At 54.2% G+C, this 15374-nt stretch overlaps 1 protein-coding gene across 8 annotated transcripts in view; it reads left to right on the top strand.

The window, feature by feature from the left end:
- GAS7 (growth arrest specific 7) overlaps positions 1-15374 on the top strand; it is a 213791-nt gene that overhangs the window by 143535 nt on the left and 54882 nt on the right. For all 8 annotated transcript variants that reach the window (XM_066264276.1, XM_066264279.1, XM_066264278.1 and 5 more), the window contains exon 3: positions 9842-9922. In XM_066264276.1, the coding sequence (XP_066120373.1) occupies positions 9842-9922 (81 nt within the window). The remainder of the gene's footprint in view (positions 1-9841; positions 9923-15374) is intronic.

Raw genomic sequence — 15374 nt, 5'->3', positions numbered from 1 at the left:
TGTGGCTCTGCGTGGGCAGCTCTCTGGGGCTTGGACAGTCCTTAGAGAAGGATCTTGATCATCGGCAGCAGGTACAGAGTCCTAATTCTTTATGACGTTCTATCATCCCGATGGTAATTTTTCTGGACTGTTTTTATGGAGAGTGTCTCCAGTCTCTACCTTTGATGATTTCTACCTTTTGAGGTCACACTTTAAGAAGACCGTTGCCAACGACAACAACAACTAAAAGGTAACGGTTTCATCTGGCGCTGTCATGGACATCTTTTTCCCTCACTCCTTAAAATTTTAAATCCAGGTGGGATTTCATTTCAGGAACTGTGTCAGGAATGGACCTGCCGTAATATTTTTCGAGTCAGCGGCCCTGTTGTTCTGAGCACGCTGCTGGCGGGCTCGGCTTCCCACCGTTGCCCTGACGAGCACCTCCTGACTGCACACTTCCCCCAGCCTGCCTGGGGCCGGTTCTTCCTTTTCTCTCTCTCTATTGCTCTCTCTCTCTATTCCTGCACCAACTACCCAGCTCTGTCTCTTTCATGAGACGGTCCAATGTACTTGGTAAGATGTTCAAATAGACTGCTCACAAAAATTAAGAGATATTTCAGAATGAATATGAAGCGATAAAATATCCCCTAATATTTGTGAGCAGTGGAGGGTACGCTGTAAAAACAATCTTTTTACTTGGGTTGCGTTGTTAAGAATTAACCAGCATCAAATGCTTGTGTCGTCTTTCAGGGCCTCTCTGGGCAAATACGTTTTACTCAGGCCCTTTTATAAATGTAGCCAAGAACCTGGGTGCCCTGGGCTCATGGCAGTGTGTTAGGGAGGGGTGCTATGGACACCCGCACTCCCAGATGTGCCACATTCACTGAAACAGCTGTGCCCAGTGCCATCCTGTCCATCCGGTCAAATTGGCCCCTTATTGGTGGCATTTGTGGTGTTTCTTCAGTAGTTTTCCTCTAACAAAAAAATCCTCTAAATCAGCTCTCTAATTACCTTGTTGTGTACCTAGACCTGTTGTTAGGTAAAGGGGTACGAGCAATGACGGTATTTTTTTTATTCAGTGAGTAGAGGGAAGGCAGAGACAGACTCCCGCTTGCACCCCAACTGGGATCCACCTGGAGAGCCCACTAGGGGGTGATGCTTTGCCTATCTGCAGTGTTGCTCCATTGCTCAGCACCTGAGCTCTTCTTAGTGCCTGAGGCTGAGGCCATGGAGCCATCCTCGGTGCCTGGGGCCAACTTGCTCCAATTGAGTCATGGCTACAGGATGGGGAGGGGAAGAGGGAAAGAGAGAGAAATGAGAAGGGGAAGGGTAGAGAAGCAGATGGGCGCTTCTCCTGTGTGCCCTGACCAGGAGTTGAACCGGGGACATCCACATGCCAGGCCACATTTGCCAACCAGTGAGCCAACTGGCCAGGGCCACGTTTGGGATTTTGATAGCTATCTCCACACTGCCTTTCAGAGACATCGCCAGCCTGTTTCCAGATCTTCGCTAACCAGAGAGTGTCAGTCTTGAAAGATGTTATGTCTCTCCAGTGGGTGAAACAACAGGCTGTGTTTCTCCAGTTTCTGATGAGAACGAGCCCCTCGTCGTCGTTCTTCTGTGAACCTTGTCTGCTCTTTGTTCCTTTCTGTTTGGGCTGTGTGCTGGACTTGTGATCCGGCCGCTGTGAAGGGAATGGTGCTCTCTCTGCTCTCCCGGGTCGTCTTCTGCCGTCCCGTCCATTTGTGTCTTCTTATCGACACGCTCACACACTCACTCACCCGCTCGTTTTTTAAATCAGCCTTTAGCAGTGTAAGCAAACTTAATTTTAACAGCTGTTTTGAGCCACGTCCTGGTTCATCACACACTCACTGAGCGCCTACTGTGCTCAGTGTCTGGGACATAGGTGTGCGTGCATTGGGCACAACTTAGAGCTGAGGGACGAAGGGGTCACCCAATGCTCCCCCGCCAGCCTGGCAGCCCCCTGGGGGCAGGGCTGGGGAGCTGCACCTCCTCCCCATGCCTGGCGCCTGCTCGTAGTCAGTGCTCAGAACGTCTGAATGATGTTGACAACACACAGGCCCATGAGCACCTGGACTCTCCCTATGTCCCTCCTAGCCGGGATGAGAAGATCCTGTTGGCCCTGATCTGTCAGCTCTGTCTACACCGAACACCTGGGAGCAGGATTGCATAAACCTCATCTTTCTTGTCCTAACTCAGGACTTCGCCCTCAGGGGCTCAAGATAAGGCTTAGTGAGGAGGCGGAGCCCTGCTGGAGTACCAGGCGGTGCGCCTGCCACCCTGCGCCCGCTCACTGGACTGTTCTCCCTCCGGCCTCCTCCAGTGCGGTGCTTTCTCCTCTCCCTCCTTCATCGCCCTATTCTAGGACAGACTCCAAGGACTCAGTCACACTAAAGGGTTTATGGCAATCTACTTTCATTCCTAAGTCTCCCCTGGGAACCAAAACAGAGAAGAAAGCCTCATGTCAAAGCTGGGGCTCTCTGGGGCAGATGTTGTGAACCTGATATTTATGGAAGCTTGGGATGGAGATGATGGACATTTGGGGTGGGGGGTGGGGGAACTGCCCTTAATTGCTACCACACTCCTTGCTCCTCCCCTTGCCTGAGCCTCCATCTGATCCACGCCGTGGGGTTTTGTCTTGTCTGGGTCACCTCCGGTCTGTGGCTGCTCCCCGTGACCATGTTACTATGGACTTGACTAGTTTCTCCCCATCTGGCTAGTCCCTGAGACTTTGCTTGTTAACATGATGACTTCTGGTTCTGCCTAAGACTTACTAAACCAGCATCTTGAAGTGTGGGGTGTGGGAATCAGTCCTTTTAACAAGTGGTACTTCTGATCCCAATGAATCACTGCATTCGGGAAATGAGACTGGAGCTTTGCCAGGTACCTGGGCTTAGGCTTGCGATGCTGAGTGTCCAGGCTTTGAGAGTTTCCTTCTTGGCATCTACGTACTATTTTCTTAACCCTGAAATGGGGGTCATTGTGTCTATGCACTGGCAGCTAGCCGCCGACATTGCTGGGCTCAATGATGAGACACCCTCTTCCTACAATGTGGTCAGCCCTCATCACCCGTCAGCCCGCGTCCAGGGATCCCAGCATGCTTGCCCAGGTGTGTGCCCTGTAAGGGGGTTGTCCTCAGGGACCCTAGAGGGGTTCAAGGACAGGCGCGGAGAGTTCCCGCAGCCCACTAGAGTCCCCCCACTGCTCCTGTCCCTGCTCGTCCCAGGACCTTGGTGGAGGCTAGAGGCAGTTCAGAGCTTGGTTCAGGCCAGTATCAAAGAGCCAGGATCTCACCAGCCTCTGTACCACCTGTGAAATGCGCATACGGAGTGCATACGGGCTCCTGCGCTGCCCCACCACCACCCCAGAGCCGCATATGGACCCTCTGAGCCGCTGGGAAGTAGAAAGTTGTGAACCAGCACCGATGGTGATGTTTCTCTGGTCAACCATGGGACACCCCTGCAGCTCAGAAATGCTGAGAAGGCATTCCAGCACCCCTTCCCCTCTAGCACCGTAGAGGGGCCCTTCCCCTCTGTCCCTTTGGGAGAGGTGCTCTGTGAAGGCGTGGGAAGGAGGAATGGGGCAGGGGTGGGGCTTGGAGGCCGGAAGGTAGGAAGCAGAGAGAAGGAAGAGTGGCGAGGCCTTTGTTTTATTGGTGTCGTTGTTTGATCTGTTTGGGGTTCGCTACCACCTCCCCATCCCATCTCCCCCTGCCAAGCGACTGCTGGAAGCTGTCTGAGCTGCCTTGGTTACTCATCCCACCACTTCTCTGCTTGAAACTCTGCAGTGGCTGTCCCTACCTTCAAAATAAAAGCCAGAGTCCTTGCCATGACCTTGAAGACCCCAGAGCGTGGTTCTTAAACCCGAGCGTAGGGCAGAACCATCTGGAGGGCTGGTTAAGCCAGATCGTGGGTCCCGCCTTCAAGTGCCTGACTCGGGAACTCCAGCAGAGCCCAGACTTGCTGATGCTGCGGGTCTGGGGACCCCACGTGGAGTGCCACTGCCCTGCCCCGAAGACCCACGCCAGTCCGTCACAGCTGACCTCCTCAGCTGTGCCACAGTCCTTGCTGCTCTGTGCAGACAACAAACCACCTGCATCAGATCCTTTCTGTTTTCCATTCCTCCCGCTTGGAATTCGCTTCCCTCCGGTATGTCCTGCTCCTTCGAGCATGCGTGGAGTAGCCAGCTTCCCGTCCGCCCCGCCCCCCCCGTGCGCCCAACTCCCATCACTCACGCCCTAGTGAGTCCCTCCCACCTGTGTCAGGACTGGACTGGGGGACCAGCAGAATTTGGCAGTCGGAATGGAGCTGGGTTATAAGAGACGTCGTGACTTCTGCTGCTGCTCTCTCAGCTCGGCTCGCCCACTCTGGGCGGTTCTCTGCCTGTGGGGTGAGCGGCCAGCCCCCTGGCTGGGAACTTCGGCCCCTGCCACCTGCCAGCATCCTGTGAGCCATTGGACGCCCACCCCCGCCCTCACTCAAGCCCTCCATGATGCAGAAGATGATGATGTACTGATGGCAGCCTCCTGGGAGAGCCCGAGCCCTGACTCACGGAATCCATGTGACAATGAGTGCCTGAGTGCAGCTGCTGAGGGTGGGGTCGTGTGTGAGGCAGCGATGGATAAATAACAGTGCGTGGGCCTTTCTCAGTACGGGAGGCCCTCCTTGGCCACCTGACCAAAAGTGTATCCCTTTCTGATAACACCCCTGACCCCCGTCTCTGCTCTCCCCTCTTCCGTGCATGCCACCAGCTCACCTAACAATCTTACTTACTGCCTGTCTCTTGGCCTGACGTCCTCCCTCCACCCCCACAAGAAATATTTTACACTTCTCCTCATCGGGAAGTTTATAGACTGGTGCTCAAAGATAGGGTTGCACCACGACGATTAGAGTGTAAGCTGAAGGGGGAAGAGGGATGTGTGACCTGTCAGAGCCCCTGAAGTCCCTCCAGGGCCAGCCACAGCGCCCAGTACAAAGGAGGTCCTCCCACGTCATGATAATGAAGAATAGATCGAGATACAAAATCACCTCTTGATCTTGTAATCAATAATGTAACTTATTAACTATTCATCATGTTGGGATTATAAATATTTCTTACATTCAATTAGTGGGGTAATACTAATTGTGAGGGTGGTCCTCAAGCAGACAGCGGTGTGTGTAGATGAAAACAGCGCGGTTTGGCTGCAGCTCCTCCAGAGCCCCCCGCAGAGCTGGGCGGCACGCGGCGGTCTGGGCAGTCACACTGTGTGCCAGCTCTGCCGTTTCTGCCTGAGGCCTTGGTTTCGTCCACTAAGCAACAGAAATGGTCGCGGGCATGGCACGGAGTCGTACGACCGTGGAAGGAGACAGCCGGGTGGGGGGGCGTGAAGTGGCTTGGGCGCAAACCGAGGTTCAGAGAGCAGAAGTAGTACTCGCTGAACTTCCAGGAGGGTTAGGAGTATCGTGTCGCCAGGGGTCTCTAACTGGAAGTGGATTCCAACGCAAGCAAGGGAACACTGGTGTCCAGTAGGGGACCAGAGGCTCTGCTGCTGAGGCCCCCAAGGGAGCTGAGCCAGACCTCCAGATGCTAACAGGCTCCCATAGCCGCGGCCTGCGTTCTCGGGAGGGCCGGGGCTCCGGGGCTCCTGTGACTCTCCTCAGACTCGCCGTCCTGGTGGGCTGGAGGACATGGCAGAGCGGCTTGGTGGTAATCCAGCTTCCAGACGAAGAGAGTCAAGGGCTGGAGAAGCTGGCAGCAGGGCTGCTGTCTGTCTGTCTGGGAAACCTGAGTCGCCCCTCCCCCCACCCCCGCTGGTGAAGAAAACCGGGGCCAGGAGAGAAGCCACGATTGGGGCCACCACCAAACAAGGGAAAGGAAGAAGCAAGAGATGGAGGAGCAGGGAGTGAGAGTCCCAGAAAGAGGAGGGGACTACAAGAAGCTCAGGCCCTGGCCGGTTGGCTCAGCGGTAGAGCGTCGGCCTGGCTTGTGGGGGACCCGGGTTCGATTCCCGGCCAGGGCACATAGGAGAAGCGCCCATTTGCTTCTCCAGTCCCCCCTTCTTCCTCTCTGTCTCTCTCTTCCCCTCCCGCAGCCAAGGCTCCATTGAAGCAAAGATGGCCCGGGCGCTGGGGATGGCTCCTTGGCCTCTGCCCCAGGCGCTAGAGTGGCTCTGGTCACGGCAGAGCGACGCCCCGGAGGGGCAGAGCATCACCCCCTGGTGGGCAGAGCATTGCCCCTGGTGGGCATGCCAGGTGGATCCCGGTCCGGCGCATGCAGGAGTCTGTCTGACTGTCTCTCCCCGTTTCCAGCTTCAGAAAAATACAAAAAAAAAAAAAAAAAAAAAAAAAAAAAGAAGCTCAGATTCCAGCCAGGACCAGAAAGCTGAAATCCCCCTCGACTGATACCTGATACCGCTGGTTATTTAGCCTGATGGCCACTGGGCACAGCAGAGAGCCACCTCACAGTGGGTGGGTGCGGATTGGGGGAGTGGGGGGCCCAAGGCTTACCCGTGGGCCCAAGGCTAATAATCCCTACGGCCAGTGGCCTAGGTGCAGGGCTTGCTGCGGCCTTCTGACTAGAAGCTAATACCTCTGGTGGAAGCAGGATGCAGGCTTAGCAAGGGGAAATGAAGTCCAGAAGTGACTTGAAAATTAATAGCTCTGACCTCATGTACTGTTTTGTTATTGGCATTACTGTTGTTGTGATCTATTTTTTTTAAGGTTTTATTTACGGAGTTTACAGAGAGGAGGGCAGGGAGCAAGAAGTATCAACTCATGGTTGTTTCGCTCTAATTGTCGTACGTGCCTTGATCCGGCAAGCCCAGGCTTGGAACCAGCGACCTCAGCATTCCAGGTTGATGCTTTATCCTCTACGCCACCGCAGGGCAGGCCGTTGTTGTGATCTCAAGGAAGGCGCAGGTGTGGTCTGAAACCCAGATTTACATCACTTTCTACCTTTCAAGTATAGTCTCTCTTTAAAAAGTTTTATTCTACATGGGGCAGCCGCTATGATCCACTGATGGAAAAATTGTAATTTCCAGCTTGTCGCCTCGATGACTAGAATAGCAGCCTCCCTCAGACTGGTGTGGTCCACAGCCAGTCTGTCTGTCTGTCTGTGCCGGGCTCCCCTGGTTTCAGTGGGAGGGGTCCGCATTAAGCTGGAGTTCCCTTTAGGAAAAAACACACGTTTCTCATGACCTGGGTTGGATGGGGCTCTCTGAAAGAAAGTCTCGCTTCTTCCTCTCTGACCTGACCCTGTCCCCAGAGCCTCTGGGACCTGCATGGCAGTGACTCTGTTAGGAGTCTGCATGGTCACCTGGAATGACCTAGAAGTCCAAGAATGGAAGCCCAGAGAATGCAAAAGGGCCTCAGTCTGGAGTACCACGGGCCCGAAGCCGCCTCTGCAGTTTCTCTTTGTCAGGGGGCCTGGTGTGCCGTGAATCGATCAGCGAATGTTCCGTCGGAAAAGACCTGGAAATGGCTTCCTCCCTGTGTGGGGTGATCTTTCCTCCTGCTGCTGAGGTCACTCAGCCAGAGCTCTGGTGGCTCTCTCCAGATGTCGGCCTGGCCTGGCCTCACCCCTGCCCCTGGCTGTCAGTGGCTGTGAGTGCTCTGGACGGGTCGGAGCTGGCCGACAGTGGGCGCTACCCTGTCTCTGCTGGGCCCTGGTGGGTCCTCCATGCCCTGTTGTCTGAGTGCCGGTCAGTGCACCCGTCCTCCTTCAGGGAAGACCCCGTAGCTCCCACGCCCTCCCTGCTGCTCTGCTCACCAGGCCTCTGGTCCGTCTCCTTCCCCTGAGAAAGAAAGGGTCCCCATTATACACACACACACCCGCAGCTGTCAACTCCTTAAACCCAAACAGTGGGTCTCAAGAGTTTCAAGTCACCAATAAAAGCTGCAGGACAGGAGTACTGAGGCCTAAAGGACCAGTCAGCCTCACACCTTTTTGGGTCAAGTATGGGAGCACCAGAGCGGTGTCGAGTGTCTTACCCTGGGCTGCACAGCAGATGGGAAGAGCTGAAGCAAAAACCCAGTTTTCTCTTCTTTTCTTTTTCTTTATCTTTCTTTGTGTGTGTGTGTGTGAGAGAGAGAGAGAGAGAGAGAGAGAGAGAGGCAGACAGACATGAAGAGGAGAGGTGAGAAGCATCAACTCGTAGTTGCATCACTTTAGTTGTTCATTGATTGCTTCTCATATGTGCGTTGACGGGGGGGGGGGGGGGGGGGGGGGCTACAGCCAAGCCAGTGACCTCTTGCTCATGCCAGTGAACTTGCACTCAAGCCAGTGACTTTGAGCTTCAAGCCAGTCATCTTTGGGCTCAAGCCAGCAACCCCACGCTCAAGCCAGTGACCTCAGGCTTTTGGACCTGGGACCTCAGCATCCCGGGTCGATGCTCTGTCCACTGCACCACCAATGGTCAGCAAAACACCCAGTTCATTTAAATGCTAATTGTGAGAGCCGTTGAAAGAGTTTTGCTTTTTTTTATTTTTAATATTTGAGACAATTGAAATTTCAGGATTAGAATTTTTTGATTAACTAGTGTTATTCATACATTGGGCTAACTTTAAAAATAACTTTACACTAAGGACTTGTCTATGGACATTTGGCCTGAATACAACGACCACTTAGGGTGGATACCATCCTTGACCTCTGAGGCCCAGAGAAGACAGTTAGCTTAGCCAGGGGACCCTGGTGGTCAGAGGCAGAGCTGGGATTCGAAGTCAGGCAGTCTGGCTCTAGACCCTCTGCTGTTAATGGATTCTAGCCTCTATACCAGGCATCCCCAAACTACGGCCCGCGCGGGCCGCATGTAGCCGCCTGAGGCCATTTATCCGGCCTCCTGCAGCACTTCCGGAAGGAGCACCTCTTTCATTGGTGGTCAGTGAGAGGAGCACTGTATGTGGCGACCCTCCAATGGTCTGAGGGACAGTGAACTGGACCCCTGTGTAAAAAGTTTGGGGACCCCTGCTACTGTCCGGCACGTTTAATGATTTTGTAAAGATACTCACAAAAGTCTACCCGTGAAAAGAATAGTTTGATTTTGTTCTGTGTTAAAGATGTATGTATGTCTAGAAAACAAGCTGACATTTGGAAGCGGAAGTGTTAGTAGTGATGATCTCCGGGGTGTGCGATTATGGGTGATAACACTTTTCTTCTCTGGGCTTTTCTATAGCGTTCGACTTTATATGGTACGAAAGTGTTTCTTTTCATCCTTAGATAATTCTGTGAGCAGTCTGTTCATAGGGGTGACGTGGGCCGTGTTTGGGGGACTATCTCTATAACGAGGTATATACATCACTAATATCGGTTCAGTCTTAGCTTTGCTCCTGGCTGGACCAGGTAGCTGTGTATCTGGAAGAGGAGACCCGTCAGACGCAGCAGTTGTCATTCAAACAAGACGTAGAACAGACTTTGAATATCGCCCCCTTTGACAGAGGACCATGTCTCTGCACAAGGCTCTCTCCTCTGCACTTTGGGGTGTCAGGTGACAATGGCATTAGGGAGAGATGCCCGGTTGGCAGCTGGGGACAAGAGGGTTCCTGGAGCTTCAGGAGGTGGCAGCCTCTGGGGATAAGAGAGGGAGGGGCATAGGGTGGGGGGACATTTCAGAGGATGCCAGCTGGAAGGCCACCTCCCTCTGGTCCCGCTGTGTGGAGAAGGGTCCCTAGCAAAGAGAAATCCTGTTGTCATGGGAGGTAGGGAGGGTGTGAGAGCAGAAAGCGGGCCCCTGGTTCCTGGGTGCAGGGGGGAAGGTGACTGGCTCAGACCATTCTTTTCAGCTCTGATTTTCTAGTTCTTCTCTGTGGCCCTCTGAGGTTTGACCTTATGAAATCCTGAAGGCGGTTTTGTTTCTTTCTCCGACCAGAGACCACCTGGGAGCGGCCCAGCGGTTCTCCTGGGATCCCAGCCAGCCCGGGCACGCACAGAAGCGCGCTGCCTCCGACAGGTACTGTTCACTTACGCTTTCGAGGCAGCTGGGAGGGGCCGCACCACCACGGTCAGTGGACGCTCAAGACTCTGCACCTGGGCTCTGAAACCTGGCTGGTGACCTTAGAGACCAAACCCAGGGCGGAGCCTGGAGAGGCCCCCGCGTGGAGAGGCCCCCGCGCCCGCTGCCCAGCCGGCTGGCACTGCCCTGGCCACTCGCCCTCGCTCCCGCTCAGGTGGACCGGGGCCGGGGGGGGGGAAGGCATCGGAGCCCTCACCTGTCCGCAGGTGCAGGGACCTGAAGCAGGGGCAGAACTGCCCCACATGGTTCCCAGAGTCATCAAGGAGTAGAAGTTAAAAGAAGGTGACTATTTCTAGGGCAATTTTCAAACAGAACATTCTGGAAAGGGAAATGGGGTTCCTTGTGAGGGTGTGAGTTCTCTCTCAGAAAAGGTAACCAAGGGGAGGTGGTCAGGATAGATAACTCCTGTAATAGGTGGGATGTGTGTTGCTCTTAGGAGACATTGAGTTCTGAGATCCCAGAAAATGGATTGTGAGTCGCACCAGTGGGAAGCACAGCTTCAGACTTCTTATGGTTTAGGACTTGTTTTAAATGTCACCTCCTCCAAGAAGCCTTCCCTGACTGCTCGATTTAGTGCCCTTGCCTAATGACTCTAGATTCTAGCAGCGTGCTGCTGCGTTATTCCCAGAGAGTCACTCTCCATGCTGGACTGTACGCTTCCTACAGGTGGGGACTTGGTCTCTACTTTTCCTTTATGGAGTCCTCAGGCCCCACACGGAGCCTGGCCTCAAAGGGGAGCAAATCTACAAATGTTTCCAAAGTCAAATGGGGTGGTGAGCCCCGCTCATTGGTTTTCCACTTTCGGTGTCAACCTAGATGATTGTGGTTATACCTCGGAATGCAAACGTTGGTGGCTTTGAAACTGTGCCAATGATTGTGGTCGGACAGAGGACCGGCGGCACCCGGGAGCGGGGCAGTGAGCCAGCCGTGACCAGCCTCAGCTTACCTGGGGGGCGGGGAGGGGGGCTGAGAACCCTCAACCTTCACGGAACACAGAATCATCAGGTTTAATAGTTTACTGAATACATCCCACATCATCCAAGGAAGAGCTGAAATAATTTTTAAATAATAAGAAGAAGTAAAAACTAACCAGACTCTGAAAACCCTAGATCAGGGGAAGGGACGGCAGATGCAGCAAGAGTGGGCAGACCCCCCCACACACACCCTTCATAGCGGGGGGGGGGGGGAGTCTTTAGACATTCTGGACCACTGACACGTGAAGAAATCAGAGTGTGGTCGTGGGGCATGTTAGGGATAAGAAGATCACCGGAGCAGAGCTCAAAACCGAATTGGGAGAAAAAACCAACATCTGGAGGGCCAGCTGAGGCATGGGAGAGGGGGAGTGGGTGTTCCCTGTGGAAAGTCCTTCTAGGCTTTTAACTTTTTAAAACTGATTCTTTTGTTGTTGTTGTTTTTACTTTAAAATGATTTTCTTTTTTTAAGAAGAAAGAGTTGCCCCAGGGGAAGGGAAGTGTGCCACTTACGCCTGACGCCCTAGGAATGAGGTCAGTGCTGCCTAGCAGTGCTCAGACTCCGTCCCCAGAAACGGGCCGTTCCGTCTTCCTCCCTGCAGGGTGACAACAGGCAGAGTCTTGGGCGCACTGACTTCTGTTTTGTGGTTCTGGTGCTTTTTGACAACAGAAATGACAGCGTGAGTAGTGTGAGGTGTGGCCCTCTGTCCTGGCTGGCGCCGTGCCAGCTGGACGTTGGAAAGAAACCTGGCTGTCTTTCCCAACCAGCGCGGTCCCTGGGGCAGGACAGGACAGGGACACAGGCAGTGGAGGCCAGGGCGTGTGGAGATGATGTGTGTGAACTGCCATAGCCTGCTCTGTTGGTGGGGCTGGTCAGGGAGCTTGTCCTTTGAGCAGTGGGGTCACCTCTCTGAAGCTCACTCTCCCTGGTTCTGTCCCCAGGTAGCACTCTTTCCCATCGTTCATGGGCTTCGTTCCCCAGAGGAAGGACAGGGAAGAGCTGGCTCTGACCACCTGGCCGGAGACCAACATGTGACAAATTATTGCCTCCACCCGACAAACACAGTGACACCCCTGTCTGCCCCGTGCAGAGCTGGGTGCTGGGGCTGCGAGGGGGGCCAGAAAGGTGGGGGGCGGAGTAGAGAGGCTCAGATTCGGTGATGCGAACGGGCGAGGTGGCCACATTGTTAGAGTGTGTGGGCACAGGGACAGAGTGTGTGGATGCCAGCTCTCCCTTCTCTGGCCCCGCTGCCAAGACCTAGGGCGGTGTCTCCCAAAGGGCAGTCAGGGGAGCCTGAGACTGTCACGCTCGCTGCCAAGAGGACTCTGTAGTAAATACAGGCGGAAACCCACTCCCCTCCCCTTCGGAGACGCACCGCGCGCATCAGCGCTCCGCAGGCTCGGAGGAGGCGTGCAGGGGGCCACCTGGCCTAGAGCTCCTGCCCTTTGGTTTGTTTGCAGTGGGTGTACAATAGTCCCCCCATACCTGGGAGGGATACCCCCAAGTTCCCTGGTGGACGCCTGAAATCTCATATGGTACTTAACCTTTTATATACATGTATATGTCTTTCCTATACATGCATACATACATGTATACCTATAATAACGTTTAATTAGTAAATTAGGCGCAGTAAGAGAGTAACAAAAAAACTAAAACATAACACAGAACAGCAATAACAATGTAACATCATAAGAATGACAGGAATGTGGCTTTATAAAGTAAGGGTTACCCGAGCACAGGCACTGAGCTGCCGGCACAGTCGATGACAACCAAGATGGCTAGGAGTGACCAGTGGCCGGGGAGCGTGTGCAGTGTGGAGGTGCAGGACGAAGGGGTGATTCCCGGGACAGGACGGGGCCGGATTCCGTCACGATGTTCTCAGAATGGCAAGCAGTCTGAAGCTATGAGTTGTTTATTGCAGGAATTTTCCATGTAATGTTTTTGGATCGTGGTCGGCCCCGGGTGACTGAAACCTCGGAAAATGAAACGGTGGTAAGAGGGGACTGCGGCACACGCTGGCCCAGCTATTCCGGCTCCGGTGCCGTGTTCTCAGCTCTGGGGTGGTTTTACTTAGCAGGGCACCTTTGGCAATGTCTGTCATTTGGGGCAGTCACCATGCAGGGTCAGTGCTACAGGTGTCCAGTGGGTGGAGGCCAGGGATGCTGCTAACATTCTGCAGGGCACAGGAGAGCACAGTCCCCGCCGCAAAGCTTCGCCCAGCCCCACGTGTCCCCAGCACCGGGGTTGAGAAGCTGGGCTGTTAGGGGGACTCTGAGCATCCGTTCAGCCCGGCTCATGGGTCAGGGCGGCAGACCGCACGGCCCACTGGAAGGAGAAACAGACAAAACCTCCAGAGCCCTAGTTCTTTGATTCTGAGACCCACCTTTCATCTCCCCCTCCCCACATTTTAACACAGGGGTCGGCAAGAGCACTTTACAGTGTGAGCACGTGCAACACAGAGTCTGTTCTTTAGTATTCCTTATTAATTGGATCATTTTCTACACAAACAGCTGTCAACCTACTTTTGCCCGCCCCTATATCTTGGACATAAGATGCATCCTGCAGCCCATGGTATATCCCAGTTTCACTGAAAGCATCTTTTTTTTCTTTCTTTCTTTCTTATCATTCTAAAGATAAGGGTGCCTCTAACAGGCAGTGCCATCTTAGATTGATGAAGTGACATCCGGGGCCTCGGGCACCTCGCTTCTCCTTGCCAGGCCTCCCTCGGCCCATTCGTCAGTAGAGGGCCGGGAGGAGGGACCTGGCCGAGGTCCCGTCCAGGCCAGCGTGGGTGGCGATCTGTGATGTCTCTCCCCTGGGGCATGAGCACGGGCCAGCCTCCCCCTCCCCCAGCTCTCTGGGAGGGAAGGGGACAGGACCCACCAGGGACACGAGAGCAGGATCCCGGACATTATGACATCTGCCCTAGTTTGATTTTGTTTTTATTTTTTAACCTAAATCTCATCGCTGAAGAATACACTAAGAGTCACAATGGTTCGCTCCCTACAGGGGGAGCACAACATTGTTTCCAGCCATTCTTTCATTCCGTTTTACAAGCAGTTTTCCGGAGATTGCGTTTTCTCGTGGGGGGAGTCGCAGACTCGGTGAGGACCGGAGGTTGCTTCAGAACTGAGCCGCCCCATCCCCATGCTCTGTCCTTGCTGACTGCCCCCCTGGGGACCACCGGGGGGCCCTGGATCTCAGCCCCTTCTGTCCGGCGTGCACTTCATGATGGCATCCCAGACCTTTTCATTCACACGATATGAGAGATGCTGTTTTCTGTACGGGGGACACAGCCACAGACAATCCAGACCTGTGCAATCCCTACTCCTGTGAACCTACATTACTAGGGGCGCTGGACAAACAAGCACACAGGAAATTGTCCAGTTTTCCTTGTGTGTGTTCTGATGCAAGGAATTGGACCTGGGCGGAGCGATTGGGGAATCAGGGAAGGTTTCAGTAAGGAAGTGACAATTCACGTGCACCTTTAAAGACCATGAGATGTGTAAGTGTGTGCGGCAGTGGTGAGATGTTCTAGGCCCGGGAATAGCTAGTGCAAAGGTCCTGGGACAGGAGTGCTCATGGTGTGTCTGAGAACAGGAAGCAGGCCAGTGTGGCTACAGGGTAGAAGATTAAGAGAAGGCAGTCTGTCAGTGGAACCTGCTGGGCTTTCCAAGACAGAGAAAGGTGTTGGGATTTCATTCTGAGAATGACCATCCATGGAGGGCGGGGGGTAAGAGCAGCAATCAGTGGAGATGTGTTACCTTCACGAGAAGCTGCCAGGCAGCCAGTTCTTGAATAGCTGTGGTGGGGATTGAAGTATTTAACCGGCAAGGTAGGTGGGATAGGGGGTGGGGACAGGGTTTTACTTCAGTCCTAGCTACGCGCGCTTCAGAGAGGGCCACCGACAGACGGGCTGGCTCTCCCTCCCGTGCAGGCGTGCCGTACGGGAAGCATAGCCATCACACCCCTAGCCGGGGAGAGAGGCCAGAGGGCCCACCCGGTGCCCCCACCCATTGCGTTTCGCTCTTTGGGTGTCGGGCACCAGCAGGGGCATCACCGGGCCACCGGACGGGGGACTTCCCCCTGCCGGCTCCGTCCGTTGCCAGCGTTGTGGGAGCTGCGTTCAGTCAGCAGGCTGACTTAGAGTCGGTCCCTGCCAGGCCTTCTGGGTGAGGCTCACAGAAGTCAAGTTCAAGCCCAAACAGAATAGCTAAGGTGCTATTAGGTAACCACGGCGAACACTGAACATCGTCTTTGAGCTGGCTTAATATGCGGTGTGGACATAATGATTTATCGAGCAAGAAATAGCAACAGCCAGAGGGAAAGGAAGTGTGAGTGAAAATGAGGTTCTGGGAGTTCATGTGTGAGTCACCGGGCAGAAGGAATGAGTGGACAGAGGACTGTCCAGGCGAAG

Source organism: Saccopteryx bilineata, chromosome 2 (genome assembly GCF_036850765.1).
Source record: "Saccopteryx bilineata isolate mSacBil1 chromosome 2, mSacBil1_pri_phased_curated, whole genome shotgun sequence".
NCBI classification, from domain to species: domain Eukaryota; kingdom Metazoa; phylum Chordata; class Mammalia; order Chiroptera; family Emballonuridae; genus Saccopteryx; species Saccopteryx bilineata.
Note: the sequence above shows the minus strand (reverse complement) of the source record. Positions and strands in the feature narration are given on the sequence as shown.